The sequence below is a fragment of the Mus musculus genome, chromosome 1, assembly GCF_000001635.26.
Source record: "Mus musculus strain C57BL/6J chromosome 1, GRCm38.p6 C57BL/6J".
NCBI lineage: Eukaryota > Metazoa > Chordata > Mammalia > Rodentia > Muridae > Mus > Mus musculus.
In genome coordinates, this window is record NC_000067.6 from 95,583,581 (window position 1) to 95,602,475 (window position 18,895).

Consider the following 18,895-nt stretch of genomic DNA (forward strand, 5'->3'; position numbering starts at 1 on the left):
GTGCCTGTCTAGCCAGGCATTTTGAGCTGTTACTAATGTTACAAGGAAGGTTTCTTATATACTGTTACTAGGAAACTTTCTTATGCCCTAGTTGATTGCATATTCTATTATATTCAGTGATTGGATGTTCCTGGAAACCAATTACAATAAAATCAGTTAGAACTGCTTTGTGTAGTTAGTCACAATAAGCTTGAAACAAAACCAACCACCCAGCAGCATTTCCCACATCTATGTATATGTTTTTTTTAATAATTTCTAGCCTTTATAAGCTGCTCCTGAGATGGACCCCAACATAGGGAAGACAGCTATGCCAATAGAGGAAGCCATTGGGAATAAAGCTTTCATTTTGAGTAGGGGTGGAATAAAGTTTAAATTCCCAAGACTTCTCTGGGAATTGACATCCTACTCGACAAAAAGGACCATATAAATCTTGGTTGGCAAGGTGAGACATGCAAGGTAAGTCCCCAGCTACTGTTTAATACCCCCAACCAAAGAGAACAGGATAAATGTTTAACGACATGTTCCTAAGGAAATATTCTATTCCTAAATCCTGATTGGTGGAATAGCTTGTCACAGATGTTTGTGGATTTCAGGCTTAAATGCTTTATAGGATTGTAGCTGGGTGTCACAGTTCAGCTCCTGGGTGTGCTTTGAATAAACCATACCTGTTTGACTGAGATTGTTGTCTAAGTGGTTTGTGCAGCAGTTACTAGCCCCTTATACACACATGTAAGTGTACACAAATGAAAACAGGTACTCATATATTTCATTTATCTATCAATTTATTTCTCAAATTATAAGAGTGGAACTTATTTACTCTCTTCTTGTATTTTTCTTCTTATAATAAAATTACTATTCAGAATGTGTTGCTACAAAAATAATATCATAGATAATACAACTTATTTAAAATTATCTGACTTCTGAAATTAAAGAAGCAGCTCCTGTTATTGCCAGATATCAACTCCTTCATTGTGTTAATAAATTTTCTGAATTTTTTGGAGAACTATAATGCTGTCATTAATAGAATAGGGTTTGGGGAAAAATTCATTGATTATTATACTTTCATATCTACTTTGAAAATTTGGCATTGGTGAATGTATCAAAAATCAGTAAGCTGCAATAGGTTTGTAATGTGGAAGCAAAATAAACAACTAACTGTGTATACTGGTATTCAACAATTTTATTGAAGTTTGCTCTTGGAATTCCAGGTATTGAACATTTAACTGATTATTATTGGAAATATCTAAAAAGTGACAATATCAATCAGCCAATGAATGCCAATCAAACTCATATATTTGCATAATTTAATACTATTAAAGTATTAATAAAAATAAAATTATGAACTTCAAAGTTAAAGGAATGGGAATGGAAAGGATGACTCTGAAGAAGGTATCCCAGAACCAAAAGGATGCATGTTTACTTCTCATTGGTTGACGTCAGCTTTGAGTCTTCAGATATATTGTCTCATATGGAATACCCACAGGCATCAGGAAGTTAGTAAGGAGTCATGGAAACAAGAGGTTTTCAAGGGATGCAAGATAGAATTCACTGGTATAAATAAAACAAAGAAAAGGATGGAAGAGGGAGGGTTGAACTGGGATGAGGGAGGGAAGGCAAGTTAATAAGAGGAATGCAGAGAAAGGCAGCACTAATAGCCTTTCAAAAAAGTCATAGATTAACCTTCTAAAGTAGAGTCTCCAAAAATATTGGTGTAGGGATGGTGTTAGCTTAAATATTGCTTCCCTCTCTTGGGGTGTTATGCTCTCACTAAACATTACAATCTAGCCAATAAAAAACCAGTACACATAAAAAGCCTCAGTTATCTCTTCTGAGTTGTTGTCCAGTGAGGTCCTATGGACTCGAAACATCATAGATTGTAGACTTTTGGTCAAAACGTCATAACTTGACAGTAAGACCATAATTGTTAAAATTTCTAAATATTTGAGTCATGGAACATGGAGAAACAAAGCTTCTACTGATCTGAGAGCTTCCTATTAACTCTCTACTTCCTGATCTAGCAAACATAATGTACTTTTATTCACTTACCTCTCAAGTCTACTTTGTGCTGCTGAAGTATGCTTGGAGGTGTGGCCTTAACACTGGAGCATACTCAACTTACTGGGAACTAGACTAGAGAACACTGACACCCCATCACCTAGTAGCTATCAGGCAATAGTTGCTTGCCTAGGAGTGAGACTCTGTGGCTACATCTACTCTGAATACTGAACTTTGATCTTGCTTGAGCTTGCAAAGGTCTTAGGTTTGTTGTAACAACTACGGAGAGTTAATATGAGCCGCTGCCATGCAGTCTTACAGAAGAAGCTCCTTTCTTGTTGTCATACATTGCTTTGGGTTCTGAGAAGCCTTCTTCCCCACTTTATACAATGATCCCTGAGCCTTCTAATGAAGGATTGAAATACAGTTGCCCCATTTAGGGTTGAACAATCCACAACATCTTTTTCTGAGCACAGTGACCAGCTACGTGTCTCTGTGCTGATCACCATCTACTGCAAAACGTTCTCTAACCACATTTCAAAAGGGCATCACGGCTAGTGAGGAAGAGGAAGCTCTGAGAGAGTATAGTCCTAAGATACAGGAGAGAGTCCATCCTAGAGTCAATGAGTTCAAGTCCCCAGTTTCTTACTTCTGAATCATGTTTCCTTGAAGACATCTTATAATCTTTTTATTAGAATGTGTCAAATTTAAATGATGGCAGTACCTAGGTCTTATAGTTTTATTCAAAGTGAGTAAGTTAATATATATATATATATATATATGTATATATTATATGTATATTGTAGATTATATATTATATGCTATAAAATATGAAAAATACTATTATATATGTGTGTGTATATGTCTGTGTGTGTGTGGGGGGGTGTCTGTGTGTATTCAGAAAAGTATTTGAATCTAAAGGGTAGATGGTTTAACCGCTGTTAATACAAGAAAGGTGAAACACAAATTAGCTTAATGAATCTTGAGATACTATAAGCATTCATTCAGTTTGTTATTACTATAAATACAGTCCCTTGTATATTAGTTTATTTTCTGCTTAATTTTACTGTTCCTCAGAGTCTGTTGCATATTATAATGTTTAATTTTTCCTGTGTGCACACTAGAACTGTATGAGGACATGCCATTTAGTCCCTTGCACATTTAATTGTATACTGAAAATAATGATGTCAGGTTCTAGTCACAATTTAGACATTTAAATATATTTTAAGTTAAAACACGCATTAAGGTATGTGTATTTAACAGCAAAAGTAGATTTTTTTTATCATGCAGTTTTATAGAATTGATTGAAATTCACCAATGCTTGCACATAGTTCTGTGAGCTGTTGCGCACCATCAGAGCTGGGATTCAGCATGTGAACTGACTATCCCAACAGATAGAGACAGAATGAACATTATTTATGGATACTGAAAAGTAAATGTAGGTATGAAAGCTTAAAGAAAAAATAAAAAGGACATATAGACTTATCAACCATTCCTAATAGTCCTGTGATAGTGTCTAGTAGCATTTGACTCATAATTGTACAATGTTGAAAGGTACCTCATAAAATTACTTTTAAAGTGTGTTCCCGAATAGAGAGGTTATGACTGAAAACATAGATTTGTAAGTTATTGAAAGGTCTGGAAAACGATTTAAGTAAATAGTCCTTCTAAGTCATCTTCTGGGAGGCAAACAGCAAATGGCAGCAATTTGCAGATGAAGTCACATATTAACAGGCAGCCCTAGGAAATGCTGTATAAAAAGTCAGCAATGCTCTAGTCCCAGAGGGCAAATGACTCAGCTATAATACCTAGTGGAAGTATGAATTAGAAACAATTGCAGTAACCTATGTAGTGAAGGCCCCAGACTCCAAAGCACACAGAAAATATTCCACCCCCAAACTTTTGAGTGCTGCCTGATATTCATGCTGGTATTGAAATTACTTATACATCCATGAGTGCATTTGAAATAAATGTTTAAACTAATTGTGAGTGAGGCTGAAATTGGAAAAGACTTAAGCAGTAATGAAACCTTCATAAATGCAGCCACCCCATATTGACATATGCCATGAAGTCGAAGGCGTAGATATAGAAGATAAGAGAAAAAAATTGAAAAACAAGTAATTTAATTTATTTTACAATTGTACAAATGATAAAGCAGTAATAGTCCATTGCTATGCACAAACAACAGAAGATATTGTTGATCAGAATGAACCTACAGAGTAAGCTTCATCCTTCCTTTCCACAGATGGTATAAGAAAGGCTCAGTAGCAATTATCCTATGCAGCAAAGCTATCTGGAAACTTTTTTCTCTTCTTGCTATATACATCAAAAACACTTGTGCTTTCACCGACACACACACACAAAAAAACCCCAGTATTTCTTAAAAGGCGCTACATAAAAGAGAAACACACAACCTAGACCAACAATCAAAAAACCGCAATTTAAATAAATACATTGCCAGCTTGAAGATATTTTTTCCTTGACTTTTGTTTTGAAAGATTTGAACATACTAGCTGCTTACTATTACTCTAGGAAAGAACATATAATTCAGCTACAAAGTAGGTCTTTCTTAAAGCAGAGTAGTAAATGAAGTTTCAAAAGAACTTCTGTTTTTAAAGTGGCCATGATCTCCAGGGCAGTTCACAGTGCAGACCCTGAAGATATCAATATAACACACATCTAGTTGTGCACATATTACAGAATCAGTGTGTACACACAGATATACATATATAACATGGTATATATGCATCACACATTTCTATTTGTACTATATAGATATATTTATAGCACATATATAATAAAATATCTATTTCTAGATGGGTTGTATTTGGAGTTTGTTTATCAAATACAAATAATTAACCTTACTTGTTTTTATTAAAACCTTGGTATATTGATAACATTTAATGGGGAAACTCTCAAACTTGTAGAGATACCAGCTAACTATACACAACTTTTCCATCCCCCTTCCACAACTATAGATAGTCCTCATAATAATCACATGAAAACAACTCTGTGAACCAAATATCACATAATATGTATTATGACTAACTGGCACAACTATAAATAAATTACTTTGCTTACCCTTTCTTGAATAGTAACTGAGTAAATCACTTGTCTGTACACTACCCTTAGCATTTCTTGAATAAAGCATTTCTGTAAGGATATATGTGGAGATTTTCATTAACAATTGATATACAGCTCATATGAAATACAACACATGAAGACATTTGAATGCCCAGCACCTTCTCTAAGTGAGGAAAGCTTCCACAGTACTTTCATTGGTCCTGTGGGCTGAATCACTAGATTTGCTCTGAAAATCTATTATTGATTCATGTTTTCTTTCAACAACTTTTTATTAAGTATAGTTTATGCTGAGTAGCAATGATGAAAATATTTCCATGGTCTGTTCATGTCAAAAGCACAGTAGCAATCATGTTAGCTCAGTGACTGGGATATTTCACAGTCAGCTACCTGGGTATTCCCAAGTGCATGATTAAAACATTAGAAAAAGGAAATAAAACAAATAAAGCTGTTAGCATACCATATTAAGGAAATCACAGATAGTTCAAGTATATGCTTATAATTTGATTTTGTTATGATTCCTTATGCCATCATGTGTGTTAAGTCCTAACTCTTTTCTCTACTGTTAGTCTTCAATTCTCTCCTTGCCTTCCTCCTGTAAGAAAGCCGTGATAGGGATTGAGCAGTGATGGCAAATGAAAGGGTGTGTGTGTGAGGATGAAATAATCTCACACAATATTTCCTCTTTGAGTGCTAAATGTCTTTAATTGAATCCATTCTTATGTACTGAAAGTTCCCTGAGATGAACAAAAGTAGTTATCTCTCAAATCTGAAGCCCTTTTGATACTGAACATTTCTCTAACTGGGCAAGCATTTAGGAAACACAAAGCAGAGGGTGAAGAATCAATGCAAAGACATTAAAAGGCACTACTCAATGCATGTAAGAGATAGACATCAATGCATGCAAAAGTGAATGGCTAAGCTGTGCTTGCTGTGGCCAAAATGTTGTTTAAACACATCTTTTTTTCCCTTCTTAAAATTTCAGTCAAGATGGTATGCTGCTGCTTTCAGATACATACTTTGAATGAGTGCCAAGATAGAATTTACTTGCCAGAATTTACTTGCAACCTCTGGATTTCTAAGGAATTCATGTTAGCTGTTGGTGGGAACACAGATCTGCATAGAGTTCAAAATAAGTTTTATATATTATCCAATGATCACACATCCAGTGTATTAGACTTTCAATTTAACATCTACATAACACATATTTAACACTTTTTATTAAATGTATTGAATTGCGAAATAAAAATGAAATTTAATGATAAAGGTATATACTGGTTATGAAATGCCCATATCCATTCTCTTTTCCTTTCTGATAGATACATGGATTCTCAGAAACTGTTATTTTTATCCTGAGATTCTATCACTGTTTTAAAAAACACTGCAGCTAATATTAAAAATTTGGTAACTGTACTACATGACTATCCTTGTCCAGAATATGAATACATATATAATATATATGTATACCTTTGCTGTGCTCTTCATTCATTTTAGATTGCCTGACTTAGAAAAACAAAACATACACATTTTTCATGCCATTTCTGCTTTCTTCTGATTGCCTTCCCCAAGAAACAGGAAGTCATGTTAAATTGCTGCAGGCAAAAGCAGAAGTAAGAATATAGTTCTGCTTTCAAAAGAAACAGAAAGCCTGGCCACCAGTCAATTCAGTCACGTATGTAAGTCAGTAAGTCACTCTATGAGTAAGTTCATGTTGTTTTAAAAAATGCAGTCATAATGGAACTGTACTTAACTACAGAAAAATCCTTGTTAACTGAATTCATTTGACGTATTGTTGATGTGTTATTGTTAAACTGCTTTGAATTAATTACCTGTTATGAAAACAACACTCAGTTAATCATCTTATTTTGTGGAGAGAAATTTTAAAATAATAGTAAGTGCTTCATATTGATCTCTGCACCTGAATAGCCAAGAAGATTTTACTGAATGAGAAGTCTCATTTCAGCTACTTCAATCCAACAATCTACCTGGCCATGGATTTCCACAAAATTATGATGAAATGTCAAAGAAGTAAATTAAAAGTAATGTTTGAACTTGAAATTTTTAACTGTGTAGAGCTGAGTTTCCTATTAACTTCATATAAATGTGTTCATGTTAATAATATATTCTCTTTATAACAGGAGAGTGGCTTACTGTGTAGGAACATGATATAATCTTTGGTACCAAGAGTGAAACTTTTCTGCTATTTTTACCATTTTTCAAATATCACTCCTTCATAATAGTCTACTAATATCGAGTGGTATAGTTTGGCTGGTACCCACTACACCATTGATCTATAATCCAGAGATTTAGAGTTGTGCAAAGTAAAACAAACAAACAAACGAACAAGCATAAGTTTGGTGTGACTGTTGTTTAAAAATATATAAGGACTTTAGAAAGGACTGTTTGATGTTCGTTTTTCTCATTCACATGTGTTTCCCATTTCTGTATCTCAAATGAATTTCTAAGCACCCAAACCCAAACCAAAATAAATGTCAGAAGACAAACAAGAAATATAAGCAAAACGTAAACATGACCATTCTCAGTGTCCTGACTGAAAGCGTTTCCTCAAGTTGCTTCATGTCATGGATTTCACTGCTTGAACTCTCTCCTTCTTCATTTCTACTAAGGATGTTTTCAAGTCCCAAGGGCTGAGCTGTGCTCCTGGGTTCCTCTTCCAGTGTGCTTGGCATTACAGTGGCTGCCCCACAGTGATGAACATGTTTGCTTTGCTAACTGATGTTGAGTGCACTGTTGAATCTTGTAAACACTACTGATAATACATTCAAACTGTATTCTTCATGGAAGTGGCACTTACTAGGACCCTTGAAGTCAGAATATGTTGTAGTCAGAGCACTTTGCAGGTTTTTCATCAGCTGGTGGTGAATTCACACAGACTTCCATTTCAGCTACTCAGTCAAGTGGTGGATGCTGAATCCCAGCCTTATTTTGGATCCTGATTCTAAATCTCCAGAAGCATCTTAAAAAAACAAAGTCTGTGTTCAGTTTTTATCCTCCAAAGTGTGCCTTATTGCTTCATGCACTTTCCTGTGGTCAGTTTTAGAGCTCCTCTATTGTGTAGCACATTCAATGTTTTAAATTCTAATGGCATCCTGTGAGGACTGGCGTTGGAAAAGTATCTATATTTTAAGTCATCATAGTAATGATATTTGACAGCTTTTCCATTCAGATCCTTGGGAAATGGCCAGAATCCATAAAGGTGAATTTCATCACAGAATCTGGTGGCAAGTGTATACATGAGGAGACCTGTGCTAGGTCTTTTGATAGGAACTTTGTTAGTCAGCCAGTATCTAGAAGAAACAAAAACAAAAGTAAAACAGAGAAAATTCATAGTAATATACAAGAGCACATTCTATAAAAGTCATATCATGTAGCAAACACAATGTATAAATATGAATAAACTTTTCAGTGGTTACTGAAAAGTAGCATATATGTAGATAGAAAATTTTATACTTCTGCATTATCTTTTATCTCCTTATATATTTGTCATTCCATAAAAACAGCTAAGGGACATGAAAGCATAGGTTAATTCTATTCTAGAATATGCAATTCCAAATTAATCAGAAATAAACTTGTATCTAACATTCTGAGTAGAATATTTACATAATGATGTAAATGTCATTGAAAATCACAACATCAATGACTCCAGATTTGATCGTCAGATGTCACATGACAGCCTTGGCATGGTATGCAGAGGGAGGTGGATTCTTGAGTCTCATTGATCATTTTTTCTATGGTAGCAGCATCCAGCATTGACCTCCACCCTCAAGCTTACACAAAACCATTCTCAAAGACCCAAAAAGAGCCAAATGAATGCTTAACTCAAATTATGTCAACTGACCTTTTCAACTCCAATCATAAAACCATATTTTAATAGAGAAAATTTAAAGCATTATATCAACAAAACAAAAACACTAAGACAAATAAAATCTATTTTTATAATAAATTAATAGAGTTCACTATATATTATTTGATATTTTAAAATTCTTTATTGGTAAAATGTTCCCTGGTAATTTAATACATGTATGCTGCTTTCTGTTTTCTCTTACCCCACCCTCTTTTCTTCATCCCTCCTATGCCATCTTAGTCCTCCATTCAGGTCCTTTGCCCACATTCCTGTCCTTTTGTTTATTTTGTGACCCATTATTTATTAACCAGAACCTTCTGTGAGACCATGAATTTCAGCTTAAGTATGTAAGATGTATCCCCATGGTGAAATGTATTTCATAATATTAACTTGTAACAACAATAAAATACTTCAAAATTCTCAGATCCATCTTACTTGCCAAATTTTGCTGGCCTGAATATTATACAAACCCACAGATAATAATCACCTTTAGAGGAAAGGGGATCTCCAGCACTTTTGGGCACATCATTTCCTTAAGGAAAATGATGTCATGTGAAAACAACTAAAAGAGGAAGAGTGCGAATTTCCTGTGACTATAAATGTGTCTTGATCAAATACAGAACACTTAATAAATTACATTTTTTAAATTTTTATTATTGCTTTTGCTATAATTTCAAAAGTTTAGAAATATGTCCTGCCTTCCAAATATGAAGAGGCAGTTCCCATTGTTTCTTTTAATGTGTTACTTTATATTTTATTATGATTTTCTAGTTTTCTTTTTTAAAGTTTTTATTTAATTTAAAATAATATGAGCTTATTTTTGCTTGTATGTATGTCTAGATGCTAATCCTCTGCCAGATATGTAAGTGATAATAATTTTTCCCATTTAGTCAACTGATGGTGTCCAGAAATAATAGAACAGAAAAGGTAAAAGTATATATGGAAAGCCAGTTGAGGAAATATGGGATGGATAAACTAAAGCTAAAAGCTTATTTAAATGATAAAATCTAAAGTTATACAAGACTGCCAAGCTACATGCATAAAGCACATAAAAATAGCTAACATAAATCATTTTATAGTGTGGTGGCATCAACCCCCAACTAGACACAACAAGGCTAAGAAATACAATGACCAAGTGCAAAGAATGGGTTACATTTTGGAGTTGCTGGGCTACTGTGGTCTCATCAACCTCTCAACACTATAAGCTGTTGCCCTTGTTCTTGATTACCCACAAGAACTTTACAATAAAACACTATTTCTGTTGAAGAATTATATAGTGTGGAGCAATCAAGCTGGCACTATCTCAAAACTTAGCCCTACAGGCTAGCTTTCGTAGTGTTGAACTGAAAGGTAATCTTCATCCTACCAGAAGAGACTACTAGAATCATCTTACTAAACTGTAAGCCTTGTGAATTTACAGTAACTGCCTTTGGAAGACATGCCCAACAAGGCAATAATGACACAATTGTCATGGGATAAAATTTCATACATGGGGTCCAGAACACAAGACTAGACAAATGGGAGGCCCTATGAAGGAAATTACTATTATTCTTCTTCAATATAGAAATAGCATTTAACGATGAGGTGACAAAATAAGACATGCTTGGCAGCTGATAACACAAATTAGGCTCACATGTCTTTTTGTTTGTTTGTTTGTTTGTTTGGTTGGTTGGTTGGTTGGTTAGTTGGTTTTTAATAAGGACCAAGATTGTAGGGGTGTGAAATAAGGAGGTGGGACACAGGGGAATGGAGGAGAGTGGTTGAGTAGCCTCAAAATAAAAGGTATGACATTCTCAAGGTATCAGTCTATCTTTCATCTTTAAAATCAGGGCAAATGCTTATATGTACCTGCATGGTGAGAGTATAAAATTTGTCAGAAGATTCCTACCAACCAGTTGCCAAAATGACCTTCTGCATCTTTCAAAACAAATTTTCTTTCTTTTCCCATCACAAATGTTAGTATGGTGTCTGCCCCTTTAAGACAAGAGCCACCCCAGCTATACCAATCCAGAGACCCAAAGAATCAGTCAATTACCTCTAGCAGCTTTCACTTTGGGACAGAGAATGAATCTATGTTGTTTTGCATCCCCTAATTTATATTTATTCTCAATACATAGCTCCTCCATGCTTTTTGCCTTTGTGAAATATCTGTTCCTATCCTGAACATAAAATCTTATTTGTTCTAGCTTAAGTATTGTGGCTAAAAAGACATATATTTTAAATTGACCATTAGTTTAATTTTTTTTTAGTGTGCTTTTCTATATAAATATCAACTTTATCAAGCCTCTCAAACCCTTAGATACTTCTAGCAATCCTGGTAACAAAACTATTTAAATAAATAGTAACAAAAGTCTGTGTAATTAAAAAAAGTAGAATCTTAGATAAATACTTTTAGGAGGTACTGTAGACATCTGATGGCATGCTTGGTACTATATCTGCCAATCAAAATTACTGATTTGATACTTTGCCAGAAGCAAATTGTGATCCAAAGGGACAAGGAAGTGTATTTTTTAATTCCATTTGCATAAGTAGCTTGAAAATATGTGTCAACTTTGCAAGCCACACCCGAAGTATAGTTTTTAAAATCACTGCAGGGAGGAGGTAGAACACACCTTTAATCCCAGCACTCAGAAAGCTGACAGGTCTACAGGACAAGTTCCAAGACAGCCAAGGCTACACAGAGAACCTCAACAACAAACAAAGTAAATAAAAACAACTCCCTTCCTCCCTCCTTGTTCCATCTACTTTTTTCTCCCCTTTTGTTTTAATACTACAATGTAAAGAAACTATCCTTTAATATTTCTATGCCAAATATTTACTTAGAAAGTTATGTATTTATGAATGGGAAAACAATATTGTAGGTACCATAGATCTCACTGGTCCAACTATGAAATGTCAGTTCTTAATAATCAGAAGATCTTATTACTCTTCCTCCAATAAAATTTCCATGTTCTCCAAGTAAACTAAAATCTGGAATGCTACAAAAGACTCATTTATGACCAAATTATGTCAATCCAACAAAAAGCTCCATCACCTGTTTGAAACTCAATTAATAATATTTAAGATACTTTATGATACAATGATGTAAAAGAAATGGTAAATGTGAAGGAATCCATCATGGTGTTTGCCACATAGTGAACAATATTTGCTTGCTCTCAACAAGTCATGAAGGAAGCTATTTTTCAATTCTATATAGAAATCCAACTTCATGCTTAGAAATTATCTCTTAAAATTACGTATGGATCTATTAAGGCCTAGAGACAATGTTAAGGACCAGCGACATATTAAGGACTACCTAAAATGTTAAGACTGAGCTGAAATGATAAGGCCTAGGCAACTGTCATCTGTTTAGCCTGATGTTTTGTGCTATTACTAATATTATAAGAAAACTTTCTCATATGTTGTTTCTGCTGTTACTAGGAAATTTTCTCATGCCCAAGATGATTACATATTCTGTTATGTTCTGTGCCCTTGGAAATCAATTAGGATAGAAGTCAGTAGAAATGCTTTGTGTAGTTACTCACAATAAGTGTTGGTATTTTATCATGTGCCTCATATTTTATTAGAGAATTACTCTAACTACTGGAATTTAATTCATAAACCCAGATTCAAACTACCACATGATGTTCATAATATCTCATGATGAATTCTATTGTATTGTATAACTTGTGGTTAAGCTCATGGCTCCAGAAGAAAAATATTCTGCCTGATTTGTTCAGCCAACAAGCTGTCTATTGGTATTCTGTTACAGATTTAAGAATATCTACATAATCAAAAGATGGCCTAGTCGGCCATCACTGGAAAGAGAGGCCCATTGGACACGCAAACTGTATATGCCCCAGTACAGGGGAACGCCAGGGCCAAAAAAATGGGAATGGGTGGGTAGGGAAGTGGGGGGGGGGGAGGGTACGGGGGACTTTTGGGATAGCATTGGAAATGTAATTGAGGAAAATATGTAATAAAAAATATTTTAAAAAGAATATCTACATAATAGAGAAGAAGAAGATATTGCTCTCTAACATGTGGTCAGTGTCTGTGGCAGAAATGTTCTTCAGAATACTGATGTCAAGATAATACCCTGGTATATATACTTAATAGATATATAAATATATAATATATAAATATATAGTAACACATAAATATTATTTTATATATTTATGTAATATATTATAGTGATGTTATTGTATTATATAGTAATATAATATATAAATATATAGAAACATAAACATATATATTTAATTTAGAAGACATGGTATAATCAGCTCTGAAAAAATCCAACCCAGTTTCAGTACATGTCTGCAAAATAAGAGAGATATAAAATACTTCTCCATATGAACAATACCATTAAGCTTCAAAACTATTTTTTAATATTAAATAAACATTGCATAAAAACCTCTAAAAATGAACTGTTTCTTACTCTGCAGGAAGGAAATAGATGGAGCATGGAGGTGCTATGTTTGTAAAGGAGAACTAACTACTGCCACTTTTTTCAACAAGAATAAACCCCAACTGCATTCTAACTACTTCCTTATACCCACAGCTAGTGTAGCGTTCACCTGTCATACAAGAAACTGCTTTTACAGCATACAGACTGCTATAGAGATCCATACCTGGAAAATGCAGAGAACAGCTGAACAGGAGTATTCAGACATAATTGTTCTATCTATTACACAACATCTCTATCTAAGGCACAGTTAAAATCACATACAGAGGGTGGAAAGAGTGCAAGAGCCAGAGGACCAAGATTGCTATAAACTTATATCTTCTATAAGTGACAGGGGAGTTGCAACCATGAAATCCCAATCATATAGTTATCTATAAAAGACCCAATGTTGATACCAGTTTATATGCCAATATGGATGGGAGGAATTTCACAGGGCTCTGTCCATTGATGAAGGCTTAGAGATAGTTAGCAACTTCTTTGATGGGGAGAATTTGTCTTCCACAGAGATGAGACTTCTTGGTTATCTAATGACAAGTGTTCAACACTAGATACATACCTATTTATACATAATAGCATCTATGAACTTGATAAGTGTGGTTAGAAAAAAATGAGGTGGGATTAATAGAACAAAGGTACATATGTATGAAACTTTAATTATTAACCTGATACAGTAAAATCTTGCTGAAAAGTGAGAGAGATTGAAGCAAAAATATCCAGAAGGACTATACCACTCATATACCTATTCTACATATATATGTGTATATAATCTATATCTATAGACATATATATGTATTTATCTATAGATATATATCGATTCTGAGAAGTATTAAATTGAATTTGTACAAGCGACATTGAAGGCTCAGATCATCACTAGGATAGAAAGATATTGATGAATGGGGTATTTTTAAAGCCATCATCTATAAACAGTTTCTAATTGTACTTAACAAAATGTTTTGGGTATTTAAAAAAATAATACTTAAAATTTGAAGCTAGCAAATGGAATCAATAGTGATATTTAGAAAGATGTCATATCATATGACAAGTTCTGTGAGCCCTTTAACTCAATTTACAACGTGGAAAAAAACTGAGTATGTAACTGAAACTGTGAAATTAAAGAAAGAAAAAAGTGAAATACTGGACCCATCATTTGAGACAAAAGGGGCTGAGTCTAAAGTACCTCCTCAGTGACATTTATGTAATGTCCTTTTGATACGCACACACAAAAAAATCATGAAATACATGATAAACCATGCATTTTCCTCCCAAGACTAAAAGGAAGTAAAACCCATCCACTTACATTGAGATATGGAATCCTATAAAGAAAGAGGAAGGGAGTTGTGGGGGTTAAACCACCCAACTATTTAGTAACAGGAGGTTAGTTTTGGGGAAATGAACAAAGTACTTATCCATGTAAATGTTTCTTTCTTATAAACATTTGGTCCAAGAAGCCACTTTGAGGTCATACTTGCACCTGTCAGAAGGAGGCTTTCCCCACAAGAGTTAACCTTACTCTGGAAACAGTGTTTAAATGGCTTTTAAAGGCTGGTGGCTTCAATTTGATGTAAAAGTCCTGTTTACAAATGATAGAGCACAGCTCAGTTCAGTAGGTCAGGTTCCCTGAAGCTCAAAGAATGGAGCTGGTCTGAAATCTATTTCAAAAGGAACGGAGAACAACAAACGTGATTCTTATACCTTTCAAATTTGCAAAGTTCTGACCAGCAAAGTCCACAAGTTCTACAAACTTTTCCCAACTTTAAAGTCTCCTGTCTGAAGGGGTTCTCTTTAGGCATAATGTTCTGTGTTTATAGTTTCTATAAAGGATTAGAAGATGACAGAAATGCTCACTTTTCACTCTGCTGTCCTCTGAATTAATTTATTACTCAATAAAGAACTACTCATGAGGATGTAAAAGGAGAACATGTTGGTTGAGTGAAAGTCCTATGTATTTTGCAAAGATATGTAAGTCTCTAAGCATGCTACTGCTGCATATTTACTGCACAAGGGGACTGCAGGAAATCATCTAGTTGTGTTTGACAACTGAAATTTGCCAGGCTATAAGACAGCATATAAGAGTTTGCTATGAGCCAGGCAGTGGTGGCACACGCCTTTAATCCCAGTATTCAGGAAACAAAGGCAGGCAGATTTCTGAGTTCGAGGCCAGCCTGGTCTACAAAGTGAGTTCCAGGACAGCCAGGGCTATACAGAGAAACCATGTCTCGAAAAACAAAAACTCAGAAAAACAAACAAACAAAAAAAGAGTTTGCTATATCATATGTGAATTTAATAAATTTTACTGTCACTTCCACGTCTTTATTGCTCGGATGTCAGTCTCATGGGCTCAATCTTAGTTACCCACTCTTTTCACCTTTTCAGACAGAGTCACTGAAGACACAAGGCACATGTATAAAATAACTCATGAGTATTCAAACACTGCCATGCGTTAAACAAACAAACAAACAAAACAAAACAAAAAACAAAAACAAAAAACCCACAATGTTCCCGTGAAGAAAGGAAACAATAAGAACTGTAACTGAAAAGATAACTGCTTCGTAGCAGATGCTGCTTTGTGTTATAGAAAACTACAATGTGAAAATAGTACTATAAAACCAGGCACTTGTGTGACAAACCATTCACTTGACATACTCTCATTATGAAGTTTGTCATCCTAGTTGACTGAAGTCTATTTATATTGTTGAACCCAGGTTAGGCTCTTGTGAGCCCCCTTCTTAGGTAAGCCCCAACTTCAGAGTCCCTGTCCATCCTTGCACAGTCCAGTTTTAGCACATAGCCCAACAAATCAATATTATGTTTCTTAGTAATTTTCATTGTTTATGCTCCTTTGATACGAATCCCCATTTGTCCCTTGCTATATTCAGAAGTCAGCTTGACTATGTTCAAATTTAGTTTTCATCTATTCTAAAACATACTGAATGAAGTCCTATTTACTGTTATTTTAGAATCTTCTCTTGCAAGAACCCAAGAGTTTAGAAACTGTGTGTCTAGGATACAAATTTTATTTAATAGTCCAAAAAATGGAAGCAATTTATATTTTCTATGAATAGATGAGGTATGGTATATACCACAAGAGAATGTTATCTGCCATCTAAAATAAAAAAAATGCTGATCTATTCCATGACACATTCCAATTCTTGTAAAGTATGGTAAGTGGAAGACAGAAGTTACAACAAAATACACTGCATGTGATTCCATTAATATGAAATGTGCAGGGGACTGTTGTTTCTTTTTTTTTTCTTTTTTTTTTTAGGTATTTTCCTCATTTACATTTTCAATGCTATCCCAAAGGTCCCCCATACCCACCCCCCCAACCCCCTACCCACCCACTCCCCCTTTTTGGCCCTGGCGTTCCCCTGTACTGGGGCATATAAAGTTTGCGAGTCCAATGGGCCTCTCTTTCCAGTGATGGCCGACTAGGCCATCTTTTGATACATATGCAGCTAAAGATAAGAGCTTCCGGGTACTGGTTAGTTCATATTGTTGTTCCACCTATAGGGTTGCAGTTCCCTATAGCTTCTTGGGTAATTTCTCTAGCTCCTCCATTAGGGGCCATGTGACCCACCCAATAACTGACTGTGATCATCCACTTCTGTGTTTGCTAGGCCCCGACATAGTCTCACAAGAGAGAGCTATAACTGGGTCCTTTCAGCAAAATCTTGCTAGTGTATGCAATGGTGTCTGCATTTGGAAGCTGATTATGGGATGGATCCCTGCATATGGCAGTCACTAGATGGTCCATCCTTTCGTCACAGCTCCAAATTTTGTCTCTGTAACTCCTTCCATGGGACTGTTGTTTCTTTAAACAAAATGTTTATTACACATGGCCAGGAACTAGAGTTCAAGGAACAGAGGATTTGGGGGAATGGCTGATGATACACAGAAACTTTCTTTAAGTTAATAAAATTAACCTAAATTGGTTGCAATTATGGTTAAATATTCCTATCAATAAATGAAAATCATTAAGTTTTTAATTTAAATGTGTGAGTAAAATAACTCCAGAAAAAAAAAACTGTTATAATAAAAAGGTAGCCTTGAGTGCTCATGCCTACAGTTTCTGTATAGGACACAGCACTTTCTCAAAATGTCACAAAATAGTCTGAAACACTCAAGAACTGCCTGGGAGGAAAATATAAATAGTAATTATAAATATAATATAATCCTAAATTTACAGAACAGTAATATTTTATAATTGTTATCAATCAACCATCTATATATCTGTCTATAAATTTTATTCATAGTTCTATGAGTCCTACTGTTTAAAGTGAGAGTTAAAAAGCAAATACTTCAAAGAGCACATACTGAGTGAAGTTAAGAGAATCTTAAGTTTAAGGCCTGACTGCACTACAAAGGAATACTTCATAACAAGAGAGAGGGGATGCAGGAGAGGGAGACTGTAAGGAGGTACATGGTAAAAGAAATTTTGTTTATTTTCTTAAATAAGTTTGAAGCTTTTGTTTTGTTTTGCTTTTTAAGTGGTGTCTCACCATGCATCCCTGACTAGCCTTGAACTTGTGATCTTCCTGTCTACTCATTCCTGGTATGATACATCTGCTTAACATTTGAATTTGGCAACCTTGTTGCATTGAAAATCAACTTAAGTGAATCCTTTGAGTGAGGGCCTTATAACTGCTCCTGATTCCTGTATCAGGTTAAACATCTTACTTCAGGAATGTAGAGGGAACTGAATCATACATTAGAAGCAAGAGTTCACTGAATTATACATTACAGACATGTGAATTTCAATACACCACATTGTGTTGTAACAATTGATTATAAAGGTTTAACCACCCTATTAAGCATGTGCATACATAGCACTTAACTATGAGTCTAAGTTGAGTTTAGCACCTGCTTTTTTTTTAAGAGAATTTAACAGATTCCTGCCTATAATATACATCTAGAGCTAGAAAATTATCTGGCACAATAAAACAAAACAATTGAGCAAATAAAAAAGTCCAAAGCTTACTTCTTTGGGATTCGGGAAGTTTCAAAAAGCCAGAAAAGTAGTCATGAGATATCTATCCATCTTCACTGTGAACTATGTAGTTCAACTTAATATACCAATCATGAAATTCATGGGAATTTAAAGTACTAAGACAACTACAATCTTCATACAATTTGATTTCTTTTAGCTATGCAGATAAAGTAAAAACTCAGCAATTAGAGTCACAAACTTCTAATCAATAGACACTTTGGAAAAGAATATAAGCTGATGGAGAAAATTAGCTCAGATTTCATAACAATAAAACTCGAAAAGAGTGAAACAAAGCTCTATTCACAAAGACAATGTAATGGAAATGGCTTTTTGTTGTGATTACTCAAGAGGAACATTTCCATGACAAAGAATCTCTATTCCTTTGTTTGATGATTGGTTTACATGGGAAAATATCTGAAGACAGGCAATATGGGGTGTTGCCTTACAATGAACATGTACAATGTTTGTGACCATCTTTCTGTTGGTAGATTCATGGACTATTATTTTTTATATTTTGTGACAA

At 34.6% G+C, this 18,895-nt stretch overlaps 1 protein-coding gene across 2 annotated transcripts in view; it reads right to left on the bottom strand.

The window, feature by feature from the left end:
- Window positions 1–4,101: 4,101 nt before the first annotated feature.
- Window positions 4,102–18,895, bottom strand: part of St8sia4 (ST8 alpha-N-acetyl-neuraminide alpha-2,8-sialyltransferase 4) — an 80,036-nt gene continuing 65,242 nt past the window's right edge. For both annotated transcript variants that reach the window (XM_006529275.4, NM_009183.2), the window contains one exon: window positions 4,102–8,384. In XM_006529275.4, coding sequence (XP_006529338.1) covers window positions 8,102–8,384 — 283 coding nt within the window. In that variant the 3' untranslated portion in view covers window positions 4,102–8,101. The remainder of the gene's footprint in view (window positions 8,385–18,895) is intronic.